General features: G+C 46.6%; 1 protein-coding gene across 1 annotated transcript in view; it reads right to left on the reverse strand.

The window, feature by feature from the left end:
- The window catches only part of SLC7A5 (solute carrier family 7 (amino acid transporter light chain, L system), member 5), a 35,846-nt gene that overhangs the window by 21,218 nt on the left and 687 nt on the right, over window positions 1-13,941 (reverse strand). Inside the window, exon 2 of the mRNA XM_009890035.1 lies at window positions 13,522-13,939. Within this exon, the coding sequence (XP_009888337.1) occupies window positions 13,522-13,939 (418 nt within the window). The remainder of the gene's footprint in view (window positions 1-13,521; window positions 13,940-13,941) is intronic.

Here is a 13,941-nt window from a genome sequence, read left to right on the forward strand (position 1 = left end):
CGTTCTGGCAACAGGTGGTTTGAATAGGGCACACACTCCTTGGGACAAGGAACTGCCCTGCTGTAGTGGAAAGTACACTTCTGAGGGCATATAAATAAAAGCGGTTACCGCAACCACGAGCATCAGCTGCAACCCCTGTTAAGTCGCTCCAATGTAACACTGCCCTTGTGTGTAAACACAATAGACATGTCAGGACAAATTTCCAGAGGTGATATATAGTTATTTGTATAACAATAGCACCCCAAAAGGCTATCGAGGCCACATCGCGCTGCCCACTGCATAAACACAAAGAGACGTCCTTGTCCTGAGCCATTCGGCAAGCTGCGTGACGAACAAGGTCCGCAGGTCAGTGGCACAGCCGGGAAGAGAAGCTGGATCGAAGGAAACCCTCATCCTCTGCTTGACCCGCTGGACCAGCAGTGCCAGGGACGGTCCCGCAGGCTGCCAGAGATGCTCACCAGAGCCACCCACGGCAGCGATGGCAGCACAGAGCGGGGCAGCGCAAGGGCTCAGATCTGCCGTGGCTGCTCTCGTACCTGACTACCCTGACTCCTCAGGCAGCGTTTTGCTTGCCCAGAAGCTCCCACCACATGCAAGCTGCTCTGCGGTTAATGCAAACAACGAAGCCCAACTTCCTACCTTTTTTTTGCCCCATTCCCCCATCGCCCTCCTCTGTATCGCCCGCTGCTGCCACTAATTCACTGTGACACTCCTACCAGGTGAGGGACAGCATGAACGAGGGCTTGTCTAAAGCCACGCAGCCACTGATGGGCCAAGTTTCACCTGCTTCAGAGAAAATAATGGCTAAAACCTTTACTGCTCTTCCAAATCACTTACTATTTTCGTGCCCAGCTCACTCCCCACTCCCCAGAGCCTGTTGTTTGTTATAGAGACGGGAAAATGTCACGCAGAGAATGACAGTGCCCCACGTGCTGGATGCCCTCCCCTCCTCCTCCTCCTCTCCCTTGCCCCGAGCCACCCCTCACTGCCCCCACACCAGCTTGTCACCAGCCCCCAGAGCCAACCGGTCACCGAGTGGCTCGGGGAGGAGCGGATCTCAACCTTTCCTCGTGAGCTGGAGGCTTTTCCCAGCGGGATCCTTTCCCGCTCAGGTTGCAGCTTGTATTTTTACTCTGCAGGAGCCAGGCAACTTTTTCTAAAGCTGGTGCAGGGCAGAGTTAGGCAACCGCTGCTGCTCTCTTCGAGGGTGTGCTAGAATAAAACCTGGCTACCGCCTTGCTCCATCTGCCTGTCGCCCGTTTCCTTTCCAGGCTGGCCTCTGCCTTCCTGCAAAGGCTCTTTCCCACATTCGGCAGCTCATTTTCACGGGACCCCACTGCCTCAACCAGAGCCAAACAGCTGCTCCCCAAAACGCTCAGCTCAGATGCAGATCACCCTCTCCTGAGGTTATGGGGTAGATCTACACTCACAGTTTGAAGCCCAGAGCCTTTGATGTAGATATCTCAGCCTTAATCAAACCCCCAGAGATACGAGGGGGATCAGCAGCACCTTCATCAGGTCACCAGTCTCTCCAGCAGACTGCCAGCGGAGACTCTTGCCGCAAGCCTGTCCCCATGGGGCTGAGCTGCACGTGGTGCTCCAATACACTGGGGGAGGGTGATGGATAAAGGTGGGAGGCAGAAATACCAGTAGTTGGATGGCTTGGTACTGCCCAGCAAGAGCACACAGCGCCTTCAGACCCTCAACACATGCTGAGCATCTCAGGGAAAACCACAATGCACCCCTACTCTGAAGCAAGGTGACCTCCCAGCAACACGCCGGTGCCCAGCTGAGCGTACCCACATATGCACACGAAGGACGCAAGCACCAGCACACCGTGTCCCCACTAACCCACCTCTGACATGAGATGGTCACACAGGACTGGCAGTGCCTTATCTTGGCTCTCCGGCTTGCGGCAGGACCACGCACCAGAGCGGCTCACATCTCATCAGCCCGGAGCAAAGGCACGTTCCCGCAGCCTCACACCCTGCCTCCCAGCAAGGGCACAATAAACTGCCAACTGAGAAACAAAACCACGGGAGGAGGAAGGAGTATTTGGGCATTTAAAGGGTCTTACTGGCTCACTGCCACCCTGCATCCTGCCCTGCCTGTGAGAAAGAACCGCACTGGTAAGAGTTCAGGGAAACGCACGCAGAGCCCACGCCAGAGCTGGGAATAACCTTCCCGGAATATACGGGCACGGACGGGCTCAGATGTACCCATTGGCTGTCTTCAGAGAGATCGGTCTTCAGGGACCGCAGTATCTGGGTCCGACAGCAACGATTAGACTGCGCGTCTTTGCCGAGGGCGACCGGACTTCCCGGTGACTCAGAGCACACACGGGCAAGAAGGGGTACGAGTTGCATCATTCATTCACAGGGGTCTGAGAGCCCGCTACGGCCACAGCACAACAGGAATATGCATTAGGCTGAGAGGATTTAAGCGTCCATACATTCCTCAGCTAAAGGCTGCTTGTAGAGGATCTTTAGAAAGGCAAGAGCAAAGCCAGTCCCGGTGCAACATCCCAGAATATGATGCCTGCTTTCAGGATTGTTGGGTCCCTGCCCCCAAACCCCTAGGATCTAGTGTCATCCCAATACAAGAGCATTTAAAGTCTGGAGAAATTAAAGAGTTGGACATCTTCACAAAGAACAGCATGTGATGCAATACATCCTACAAGAATGAAAGCCAGAAGTAAGGAAGGAATTTCAAATTCACTTCCTTTTGCATCATGCCTTTCCAGCCCCCTTGGCACTTTGGGGGTGTCTGGGCATTTGGGATGGATAAGACTGAACTGAACCCGAGCTGTGTTCATTGGGAAGGACACCGCTGCGGGCTCTCGCACAGGTCCCAGGACAGCACGAGCTGGGCTTTGACAGACCTGCTTCAGCACACAGCCAAAAGCAAACGGTGAGGAACCACGCCGAAAAAACCTGCCACACCACCTCCCCCAAACGTAACCCCCTGTCCCAGGGTCCCTCCGGCCTGTGCTGTTCAGGGCAGATATGGTGTATCTAATTAGAAAGACACGGCGTGCCCCGGCTTGGAGGCTTTTCAGCACCAGCGCTATCGGCGGTTTGCAGGGTCACAGCTCTGCCATCCTGCAGCAAGATTGCGATACATCTGCTCCAACCAGTATGCTAAAAGGGACATTGTCCACATATACAGGGGAGGAGAAAATAAAGGTTAGCAAGATCAACTTACAGTATGTCTGTGTTACAGGGGGAGGCGAGGGGGAGAGAAGAAAACACAGTGAAATATCACTAAGCACAGGTCACAATTCATTTACTATTCACCTCTAGTGAATCCTAACGGGGAGGATGGGGAGGGAAGAGAGGATCCAGGATTCACTTCGACCAGCGATTACGCTAAAAATAAAACTCTCCTTGTTTACAGAGGGATATTTAAAGGATGAGCTAACGCATCTAAAAGCACACTTTTCCCGTTAGTGAAGACAGCCCTTAGAGGTGTGACAGTGACATTCCCTTCCCCATTTAGGCATTCAGTTTCTTTGACAATAGCTGCTTCTGCCTCCACATTAAATACTGACTTACTCAGGGCCGTTTTTCATGTTCTGGTTCTCTACGGAGTCTGCTGGACGGACCGTGGGACAGCAGTGGTGTACATAAAAGGCAAAAGCTTTCTACACAGCTCAAAACCGAAAAGCAATGGAAGCGTCCGTATTCAGCCCTTAAAAATATAGCGGTACCAGATAAACAGGCTCTGTAAAAATAAGAAAACACTTAGGGTCAGAGACTCTGAACAGGGCTGAGAGCTTCTTCCGTGCCAGTCATGATTCAGAGCCCTTCAAGTCACAATCTCTCCACTTTGCTTTTCCCACCGTGTAATAATATTTGTCTTTCCTAAAGGAGGGTGGTGGAGTTACTACACTTAAATGCTTTCAACATGGCTAAAAAAACCCCCAGTTTCACCCACCAGAAAGAATCCTACAGACACCGAGACGAAAAGACAGACCGAGTACTTTTTCAGTAAAACTCCAAGACAAATTCCAGTGGCTGCTCAACCTCCCAGGAGACCAGAAGACCGGGGTTTCTTAAAGCAGAAAGTTCTATTCCTTTCATCCGAGATGCTACTCTGCGAAGCAGGGGCTGCGGGACTCCTCCTGGCATCGCTCCGTTCACCTCGGATGAACTGCTCCACATGAACAACGGGGGAAAGCTGCAGAGTCACAGCTTTACTATAAATCAGGGCAATGATACAGCGCAGGGAAAGATCAGACGGCGCTGCCCTAATTTCTCCAGCACCTTTCCTAAGGCTACAGCCGCCGGCCATTGTCAGCAGCCAGCTATGCAGCAAGGCAGACCTTTAGCGTGACCCATCGGGGCTTTTCTCAGGAGTCATTCTAGGAATACGGATTTCAGCACGACCTGACATGACACATTCTGTCTGATCCAGCAGCCCCTCTCCAAAGGCTTTACATAATTGGGATAATAGGAGCTAGAAAGCTGCAGTGATTGCAGATGTAAGAGGGGCTACTTTTATTTATTTACTTATTACTTCTGGCAGAAGTAGGAAAAGTGCTGGGTTTTGCCTCCTGTAGAGAGAACGTGCTCACAAGGTGCTGTTCACCCCTTCATCTCTTCTGGTGACAAGGTGAGCTTCATTTCAAGATAGTCAAGCCACAGGGGAAGCCAGAGGTTTTCAAAGGGACATTTCGCTTTGTAAAGGCAACAGCGAGTCCAGCTTCCATTATTTACACTGTCCTAATCGTCCCAGCTCGCTTCAGGCATGTCACTGAACCTGATCCGCTGGCACTCACCTGCACAGGCAAGCAATTTCCCCATTACTGATAGGAACCAAGGATAAACTGACTAATACAACACAGGACCCAGAACCTTGTCATCTGTGTCCCTCCCCCTTCACGTTTTGTGGGCATATTCCTTTGATCTCCCAGTCCCAAGTTCCAATATCCCTCCCAAACATGATTTCGAGGTGACAGTAGGAATAAATCCTTACGAAGCAGACACAGAAAGGGATCCTGCCGATCCTCGCGTAGGACAAGACCATGACGAACACTCTATATGTAACAACAGCTCCTGTGTGTATAAAGGAAAGGCAGGATGTCGTAAAGTTGCCCTGCGGGCACGTGGTTCTGCCCAAAGCAAACAGTATGTGAATGGAGCCCTAATACAGGTAAACCAGGGCTTGGCATTTATGATGCAACAGTCTTGGCAACTATCCTATAGAAAAAGGCAGGGCTGCAGCTTTCCCAGGTAATGGAACATGGCCACGGATCAGAGATGGAGTAAAGACAGCACTCAGCGAAGCTCCATTTGGAAAAAAAGCTAGCGAACAGCCAATCCACAGCTGTGCGCACTGGTCCGCACTCACAGGGGTAAAAATGGTGCAATTCCAGCAGTATATGTAGCTGATGGGGTGACAGCAGCTGGCGCAACCCAAGATCTTCAGCAGCTTTTCAGGTGAAACATTTCTGAAACGGGTGTAGGAATTCTTGATGTACTGGCACAGCTGCATTCATGCTGCATGTGAGGTTACATACCTTGGGAGCCTTGCACAATGTCACTTTTGTCCTTTATTTCATCTCCTTAAAGGTTTCACTGGTCTTGACCTGTAGCGCTTCCTATATAATTCAGTATACACCTCTATAACAAGGATAAATGTGTGTAAGTAGCTTGCTTCAAAGAGGTAAACTCAATTAACTTGCTGCAAGTTATCCATGGATTCCTATTTTTGGTATTACAGGACCAGAATGAAAATGCAGGATAGGGAACTTGTGGAAAGAAAGGAGAAGAATGGAGGGAAATCCTCCACCTGAGCTTCCCCACCAGGAAAACGAGGACTGTAACACTGTTCACATAGAGAGGATGAACAGTGCAATGATTCCCGGTTCTAACTCACGCATTTCCAAAGCCCTTACAATTGTAAGACAACGCTTCCATTTACCACCCGCCACTGGGTGATGCTGATTTTCTCCTCACAATTACTTACAGAACAGTTCTCAGCTCCTTTCCATTGCCCCATCCTACAACAAAGACCGTTCCTTTCACTCTTCATAAAGTGCAGATGATGGACAAGCAGTTTGCTCTTCTACCAAAGATGATGCAACCAGGTTTCAAACAGAGTCAAGACAAGCTGAGCCCACGGCCACCAAGAAACAAACTGCAGGGATGACAGCAGCACATGGCACAGCCACAAAATGGTCCACATGCTTTAAAGAGAACTGCTGCCTAAGCCCATAAGATGTTAGACACATCAAAAATAAAGAGTTATCCCATAAACAAGGATTTATGCTACACTGACTACAGCAGTTTAAACCATGGGGACATCAATGCCTTAGCTATTCACTAAGGCCAAAACAACCCCACTTTACATTCAGATGGCTGTGATGCCACAGTGTCTTCCTACAGTCTCAGGTGTCTATTTCTAATAGCACAATCTAACAGGAGAAACACATACAAGGGCATCCACAGAAAATGGTTAGGGAAATTTCAGCTTGATAGATGTTGAGTGAAGATTCATGCCCTGCAAGGTGGCAAAGAGAAAAAAGCAGAAGGAAAGCAGATATTTCTTCAAGGACAAGTCCCAGAAGAAAGTCAACAGCCAGGGCAATCAGTCTGTAGAAGGGAAACGCTCAGTGGTGATGAGGCTGTTGGAAGAAGCACTTGGCCTCAGAGCCAATGTGTCTGTATTAAAATCAACTTATAACAATAAACATACCTGGCAACAGTTTATGTGTCTTCCCAAAAAAAGAATGCTGAGAAGTCAGGGAATGGCTGCATCCACAAACAAGAGGTGAAAGAAGGCAAAGGCTGCCCTGCCATCAGACTTTAAGAAGACGGATCATCTCCAGACCCATCCCCTAACCGAGACCACAAACCCTGGATGTCTCCAACAAATGGCCACAGACACCCGGAATGTGTCACAGCCCCCTCTCTCCACTGGCTTTCAATTCCAGGAAGCCCCTGGTGCTGAAACAGGGTCGGGGCCAGAGAAGGTAGTGCAAAGCGGGATGCCGCTAGCATTTCATCTTGTAGCACAGCTCCCAGGAGCATCCACACCCTCAAACTTCCAGAAATCGGCAAGAATAAATGAACAAGCACTTGGTTGTCACCTCTCTCGCTGGTTAGCTCTGCCAACCAGTGCAGCACAGTCAGGGCCAAAAGGCAGCACCAGGACTGCCCGGAGAAGAGCTCAGTGGAGAATGTGACGGTTTGCAGACGCTGCAGAGGCTGGATCTCAAGCCTGTATAATAAATGCCCCTATCGCTTTGGTACCAAGATACCACAATAGCAATAGAATTTATTCAAATTGTGCAGTAGGTGAAAAACTACAAAGAATTTATCAATGCTATGGGAGCTTACTCCTAGCTAGTGGTAGAAGTTAGTATTTTGTCTCCTTAGAAAGAAGTTTGTGTTTTTACTGTTGAAATTTCTAGATTACACGGCACAGCAATTCCACAAAACCGGTCATTTTAGCACAGGAAGACTGTAAATAAAATATAGACTTTGCAATGGGAGAAAAAAATGTACTTCTTCCATTTCCAGCAAATCAAAATGACCCCATAACTATCTTGAGTGAAACATCTTTTCCACCATACCCACCTCATATGAAATACCTTTCTAACAGCAAACAACACTTACTAATATATTATGTCCACATGAAGCCCCACAGACTCACCATCCTTGCCAGATGGTCAGCTACTGGACCTGCAACACAACGACGTTCACTTATACAGAAGCACCTTCCCATAGTTGTACTGACTTAGGTTCCACAAATCCACAGGAAGGCGGCTGAACTTGAGCATTGCGTGCTAAATCCTGGGTCGTGAACGCCATGAAAACTTTCAGGCAGGTTTTAGTCTGAATCATGCCACCTATGCCACGCAGAGGGTCAGAATTCAGCTCCGTGTGCTGTCTGGCAAGAAATTGCTGTCTCATCCATTGCATTTGATCTATTGGCCACATCTGACACCAGGACTATGAGACTACTGGAGTACTTGGAATACCTAGTGATGGTGCTTTGGATTAGACTGACCATGGCGAGTTTCTCTGAAAAAGCCTTCCCCATCTGTCCATGTCAGAAAAGAAAGACTCTGATGGATCTCAGTGGTAGTGTAAATCATTCAAATACAATAAAATTTAATGGGACATCTGTTGTGAAAGCCAAGAGAAGAGTGCCAAGAAATGCAATAGTTGCTTGCTGTGTTACAAGAGTCCTCCAAACCTTCATCCATTTCAAGAGAGTCCTGCTAGTGTCAGAGCCTATTTTCATTAATGCTACTCTCTCTAATTAAACAGGGATTTAAAAAAGCAACCTCAGCCTTGCAACATTAGCCATACAGCAGGGATTCTACAAAGGCCCCTTCCTTCCACTCTGATCAAACAAATGCATATTTACTGATACACCTTAGTAACTTAATCCACCTTTCTGGAGCTGGGGAAAAAAAAAAAAAAGAAAAAAAAAAGTCTTCAAAGCCTCACACACTGCTTGTCCTGGCAGATTAATTCCAAGTAGCAATGCTGCAGAATAAACCCATCTTAAACAGACAAGCATAAGATGTATTCTGTGCTTGCCTCGCTTACCATCTAATACCTGAAGAGTTCAAAAATCTACCCACAGCTTCACTTTAAACAGCCGGTCAAACAGCCAAACTGTCAGATTTAAAGTAAAACCTTAATACTAAATAAAGACGCTCCAGCTTTCAACATACATGATTTCTAGTTGAAATGCTGACACTGAATATTCACTTATGGACTACGGCTATAATTTGGCAAGCAGTCAAGGCATGTGTTTATACACTTTTGCCAAACCCTGGATTTGATACCATTCTCCTCCTCTAACTCACAATGTACTCAGGGGGCTGTCAGGCACTTAGGCTTCCATATGTCATGTGCTATTAGATATGACTCAACTCCGCACTGACTGCTACTAATTCTTCCACTATTAGGCTGTTCATAACAAAAGAGACGAATGAAAAATATGTGATCATTTTAATGGAATTCCATGCTTGCAGGAGGAGCGCCCAAAATAATATTTCAGAAGCAGCAAAGGAAGTCTAAAGAAATTTTAAAGAAGATTAAAATACTGTATCTGTGGAAGGAGCAGATACTGCTGCAGCAATATTTGGGTTATTAGTGCCAGATTAGCATATATAATTAACAAGCAATAAAATGCGTCATAAGCCAACCATCAAATCACTGATTTGACATTGAAGATCAAGAGTAAAATTATATGCAACTAGCAGAGTTTCCTAAGCTTCTGTGGAGCAGATTATATTGTCAAGGAATAAGGAAATTATAGAATAACCTGTTACGTAGCACACAGGGGGGGGTGTGGCAGGCTGCATCTAAAAATGTGAACAGTCCAGGCACTTATGAAACATGGAGCAAGAACCAGCTCAGGTGTGGAAGCAGCACTATCCCTTGTCTCCTTTATGGACCAGGAGTACCACAGTTCAAAGACCTCTCACAGGTAGAAAATCTGCAGATTCACGAGTGGAAATAAGGAATATGCATGGTATCTGGAAAACTTGAAACTTTCCATCCTTGAGCCATCTCTAGAACACACACTGTGTCTATTAGGTTGTGCTCTGTGAATTTTTAACGATTTTTGTTGAGATTCATCATTACAAATTTAAGAAATGTAACACATGTGGCAGCCAGCTGTAAAAGAGAATCTGACCTGCTAGCACTACAAGCTGTCAGATATGCACTTTCAATCGGATGCTGTTCCACGTCACTGTTCAGGCCATTACCTGGACACCACCTCTTCAACGGGGGGAAAAAAAAAAAAAAAAAAAAAAAAGACAAGAAGAAACAGTTTTACATGATCCTCCTTCTCCCACATGAAGGTGGTCCTGCAGCATATATAAACAAGTTATTTCAAAACTACACTTGCTACCTAAGTATTCTGTTAAAAGTGTGTATTTTTTAAATTCAAAGTGAAAACAAATTGGAGAAAACTGCAGAAAAACATAAAAGTGTGTTGGAAGTGCAGTGCAAATGTATGTTCCACTGTGCTGCTTTCTCAAGAGAAAAAAAAGAGGAACCAACAACAAATACAATGGATTTTCATTTATCTACATCACCTCAAACGTGCACCTGAAACACAGAGTACGGAATCCTTAGCAGCTTAATTCTTTGCCACGTACAATATTGATACTGTAATGTAGATGTCATCAAATATGAAAAGTCAGGACCTAGTCACTGTCCCTCCATCTTCTGTAGAAGGGGTAAAATCGGTTTAGATGAGATCCTATTTGAGGGAATTCAAATAACTGTCAACTTTTCACACATATGCACAAATTCTCAGCTTCATTAACTTTAACTTTTTCTGTTCAAAAAATGCTTGGATACCAGGTGGACCTTATGTTTTTTATCCCTTAGCATTTGCTCTTATGATTTATCGGTCCCAAAAGCATCAGCCATCCAATCCTACAGATAAAATAACATGCACTTTATGAGTTACCTAAGTAACCCGCAGCCTGAAAAGCATTAAGCCAAACTACCTGCAAATTCTTACAACTAAGGAGCACTGGCTGTTTTGCGGTGAACATCAAATAAGTTACACTAATGATGAACAGCTTGACCCATCTTGCTACAGGAAGACTTCCCTGTAGTGAATTCCCACACTTTTATTTGGCAACCATAATAAGCATTCATGTTCTCTTATGGAAGAAGCAGTCTTGCATACCAACTGTCTGTAGATTACAATCTTGATAGCAGAAAATACCCATCTGTAGTTAAATTCTACTTACCACCCACCTTGTTTTCTTCAGCACCTTAAGGGGAACAAAATTCCCTATTCCAACTATTTTTTCTTTCTTTCAAGACTGTGATTTATTGAGTTTATCTTAATGCCCAAGAATTCAATTTCTGTACTTCATGGCTGCAAGTACAGAACAACACATTAGTTATTCAACTGCTCAACACCCCTAACACTCAAAGCGGAAACAAATAACTTTTGTTATTTCTCCTCTTAGTAGAAACCATGCAGTCAATTGCATTTTACGTTGAGATACAAACTTTGCAAAGAATGCAGCCGGTACTGTTCTAGAGGGCTGGGTTTTGGCTACATAGTAAATCAACCGTACTCCTGCCCGGGGCCCCAGATTCCCTTATTGCTTCCTAAACTGTTCTTCCCCCCATCAAGATAACTCGTTAACATACGCTGTAGAGCGTATGCACATTTAAATAGGCCATTTTTTCCTACCCTAGGGCTCTTGGAAAAAAATAATATCTCAGTAGGTACGGGTATGTTTGGAACAACCATGTAACAAAGCCGCTTGTTAGTCCGTAGAAGTTTTGTGTGACTCGCTAAGTCCTTGGACCAGATTTACTTCATTTATTGTTCCTAGTTCATGATGTGGTTTTGGCACCAGACTGTAGAAAAGCTAACTCCAAAAATCAAAGTTACAGAAAACTAACTTGCTGAAGGCAATGCATGATGAACTAACCTTTTGTAGCAAAGGAGACAAACAAAAATTTAACCCAAAGCATAAACAAAATAGTAGCCAGCAGTGCGGGGGGGGTAAAGTTTAAAGAAGAAACACATGGAAATGACGCAGATTTGTAGAACTAGCAACTCTTTCCTTGGCATTTCAAGATAAAGGTTCAAGAACAAATTCTGCTTCAGGAAAACTAATAATTGCTAGCAAAGGAAAGTTGGAGTCACTTACATCACTTCTTGGAGAAGCCTAAGTGGGAATGAGACCTGGCATCAAGAAATTTCATGCTGCGATCCACTCTGTCACTGAACACATCTTGCCATGGGCAAGTCTCCTTTACCCCTGGGTTTCCTTTCTGACTGGTAAACTGAGAACAGAGACATCTCATCCCACCTATTTTGGGGAAGTTTCTGCAGATGAAAAGTTCCTTATTATTAGAAACACTCCTCAAAGGTTTTGTCAACTACAGTATGTTCTTGCACAGCAAAATTTTGACACAAACCAGTAAGAAAGTCCATCTAATCAACTCTTAGCGTCTCAGCAAGTCATGTGAACACCACGTGCATACAGGGCCCTTTTCTCTGAAAGAAGAGAAACCATATTGCAAAATGGCAGGGAAGCACTAAAAACAGATTTTTCACAAGGCCCTACTTGATGCAAGAAACCCATCAGCAGCACTATTTTTTAACCCTGCTACAGCTTTCTTAGTTGGGGGACCATATTTCCTTAATATATGCACTACACTTCGTTAAAAACTTGGATGGAAAGTCCACATATATACTTGCCCTGATGTTCCTAAAAATTTAGCTGGGGAATAAGTTTAGATCTTGTCCAAAGAAAGCACAATTTGCTGCCCTGTCTCTTATCTATCTTATTATACCTGCTAGCTAGCCACATGATGTACTCAGTCAGTTTGTGTATGAAGACATTTACAGACAATATATCTTCCCATAACGACCACGCGCTGCAACTTTTGAATGTCTGCGATCCTCAGAGGGTGAAGGAATCTAACACAATCTCTCTTTGGACAGCGTGAACAAGCAGACTTCACAACCTCAAAATAAAAAAAAAAAAAAAAAGGATCACCTGACTGTAACTTTGTACAGCAAATAAATGCTTCACAAAGTCCTCACCAAAAAAACTGTATCCTCTCACAATATACACGTTCACAATGGCACAAGAATTAGTTGTGGAGTGGAACACAGACTCACTAAGAAATTAGGAGGGAAAGGCAGAAAATGGTCCTGTATTTAAAGAATGAGGAATTTGGATGGGGTTACTTTGCTGTCACCAGGGGAATGGAAAATGGGGCTTCACTAGCAAAACCGCAGGCTTCAATATACCAGAGAGACGATAAAAACTGCATCAGGAGAGAGAGAGGTGTGTGCCGTGGCAGACGTCAGTGGCCCTAAATTCATCACAGCATGACTGAACTTCTCTGCGAGGCAACGTCTCATGAGATCTGACGTTTGCTAGCCAAAAAAAAACCAAAAAAAAAACCCAAACAGGTTTCCAGCATAGTATTGGCGCATGATCAGCCGAGAAACGTCTCATCTCAAAACCGGTGCTGAAAAGAGCCAGGCAGTGACTGCGGCACAGGCCGCGTTCAGCACCAGTTGCTCATGACAGGTAATTTCCCAACCGCTCGGTGCCCTCCCCTACGCCTGCACACAAACCCCCATCGCAGCCGCCGCAGCCCCTCGGCACTGCAGGGCTCCAGGGGGATTTTGCCCTGCCCGAACACGCTCCTGCGGCACAACACCAGAAATCCCATTCCAGCGCAGAGGCAAAACGCACGTTGCGTTTATCGCGTGCTGCTCGCTGCGCTGCCAGGAATCAGAGAGGCTCGCCAGCTTAACTGGCAGCTTGGGAATTTTTTTTTTTTTCTCAATTTCTTTGGGATGGGGCCACATTTCCTACTAATGCTGTTCAAAACAACCCCCCAAAAAAACCCCAGTATGCAGCCAGTTTAGCATGGTGCTCCTCCTACAAAGCCATGGGCTCAAGGCAGCTAGCTGGGTTGACTTTTTGAGGAAGGCAATGGTGCGCAGGGAGCCACGTGGGGCGCCTAGAGAGGGTCTGCGGGTACTTACGGACACAGAGACAGGCCACCAGCTTGGCTGCCTCGTCGGGCACCGGGCAGGTGGGGAAGATGGGCTTGAGCAGGTAGGTGGCGAAGACCAGAGCCACGATGTACTGGGAGGAGGGCCGGATGATGAGCAGCTCTATCCAGAGCTTGAGGAAGGCAGGCAGGGAACCATACACCTCCAGCATGTAGGCGTAGTCCCCGCCGGACTTGGTGATGGTGGTGCCCAGCTCAGCGTAGCAGAGGGCACCCACGATGGAGAAGGCCCCGCAGACGGCCCACACCACCAGCGACAGCCCCGGCGAGCCGGCCTCCCGCAGCACGCCGGTGGGGGTGACGAAGATGCCGGAGCCGATGATGGTACCCACGATGATGGCCACGCCGTTGAGCAGCGTGATGGAGCGCTGCAGGGTCACCCCCTCGCCCT

The sequence above is a fragment of the Charadrius vociferus genome, unplaced genomic scaffold (assembly GCF_000708025.1).
Source record: "Charadrius vociferus isolate BGI_N301 unplaced genomic scaffold, ASM70802v2 scaffold1028, whole genome shotgun sequence".
Classification (NCBI taxonomy): Eukaryota; Metazoa; Chordata; class Aves; order Charadriiformes; family Charadriidae; genus Charadrius; species Charadrius vociferus.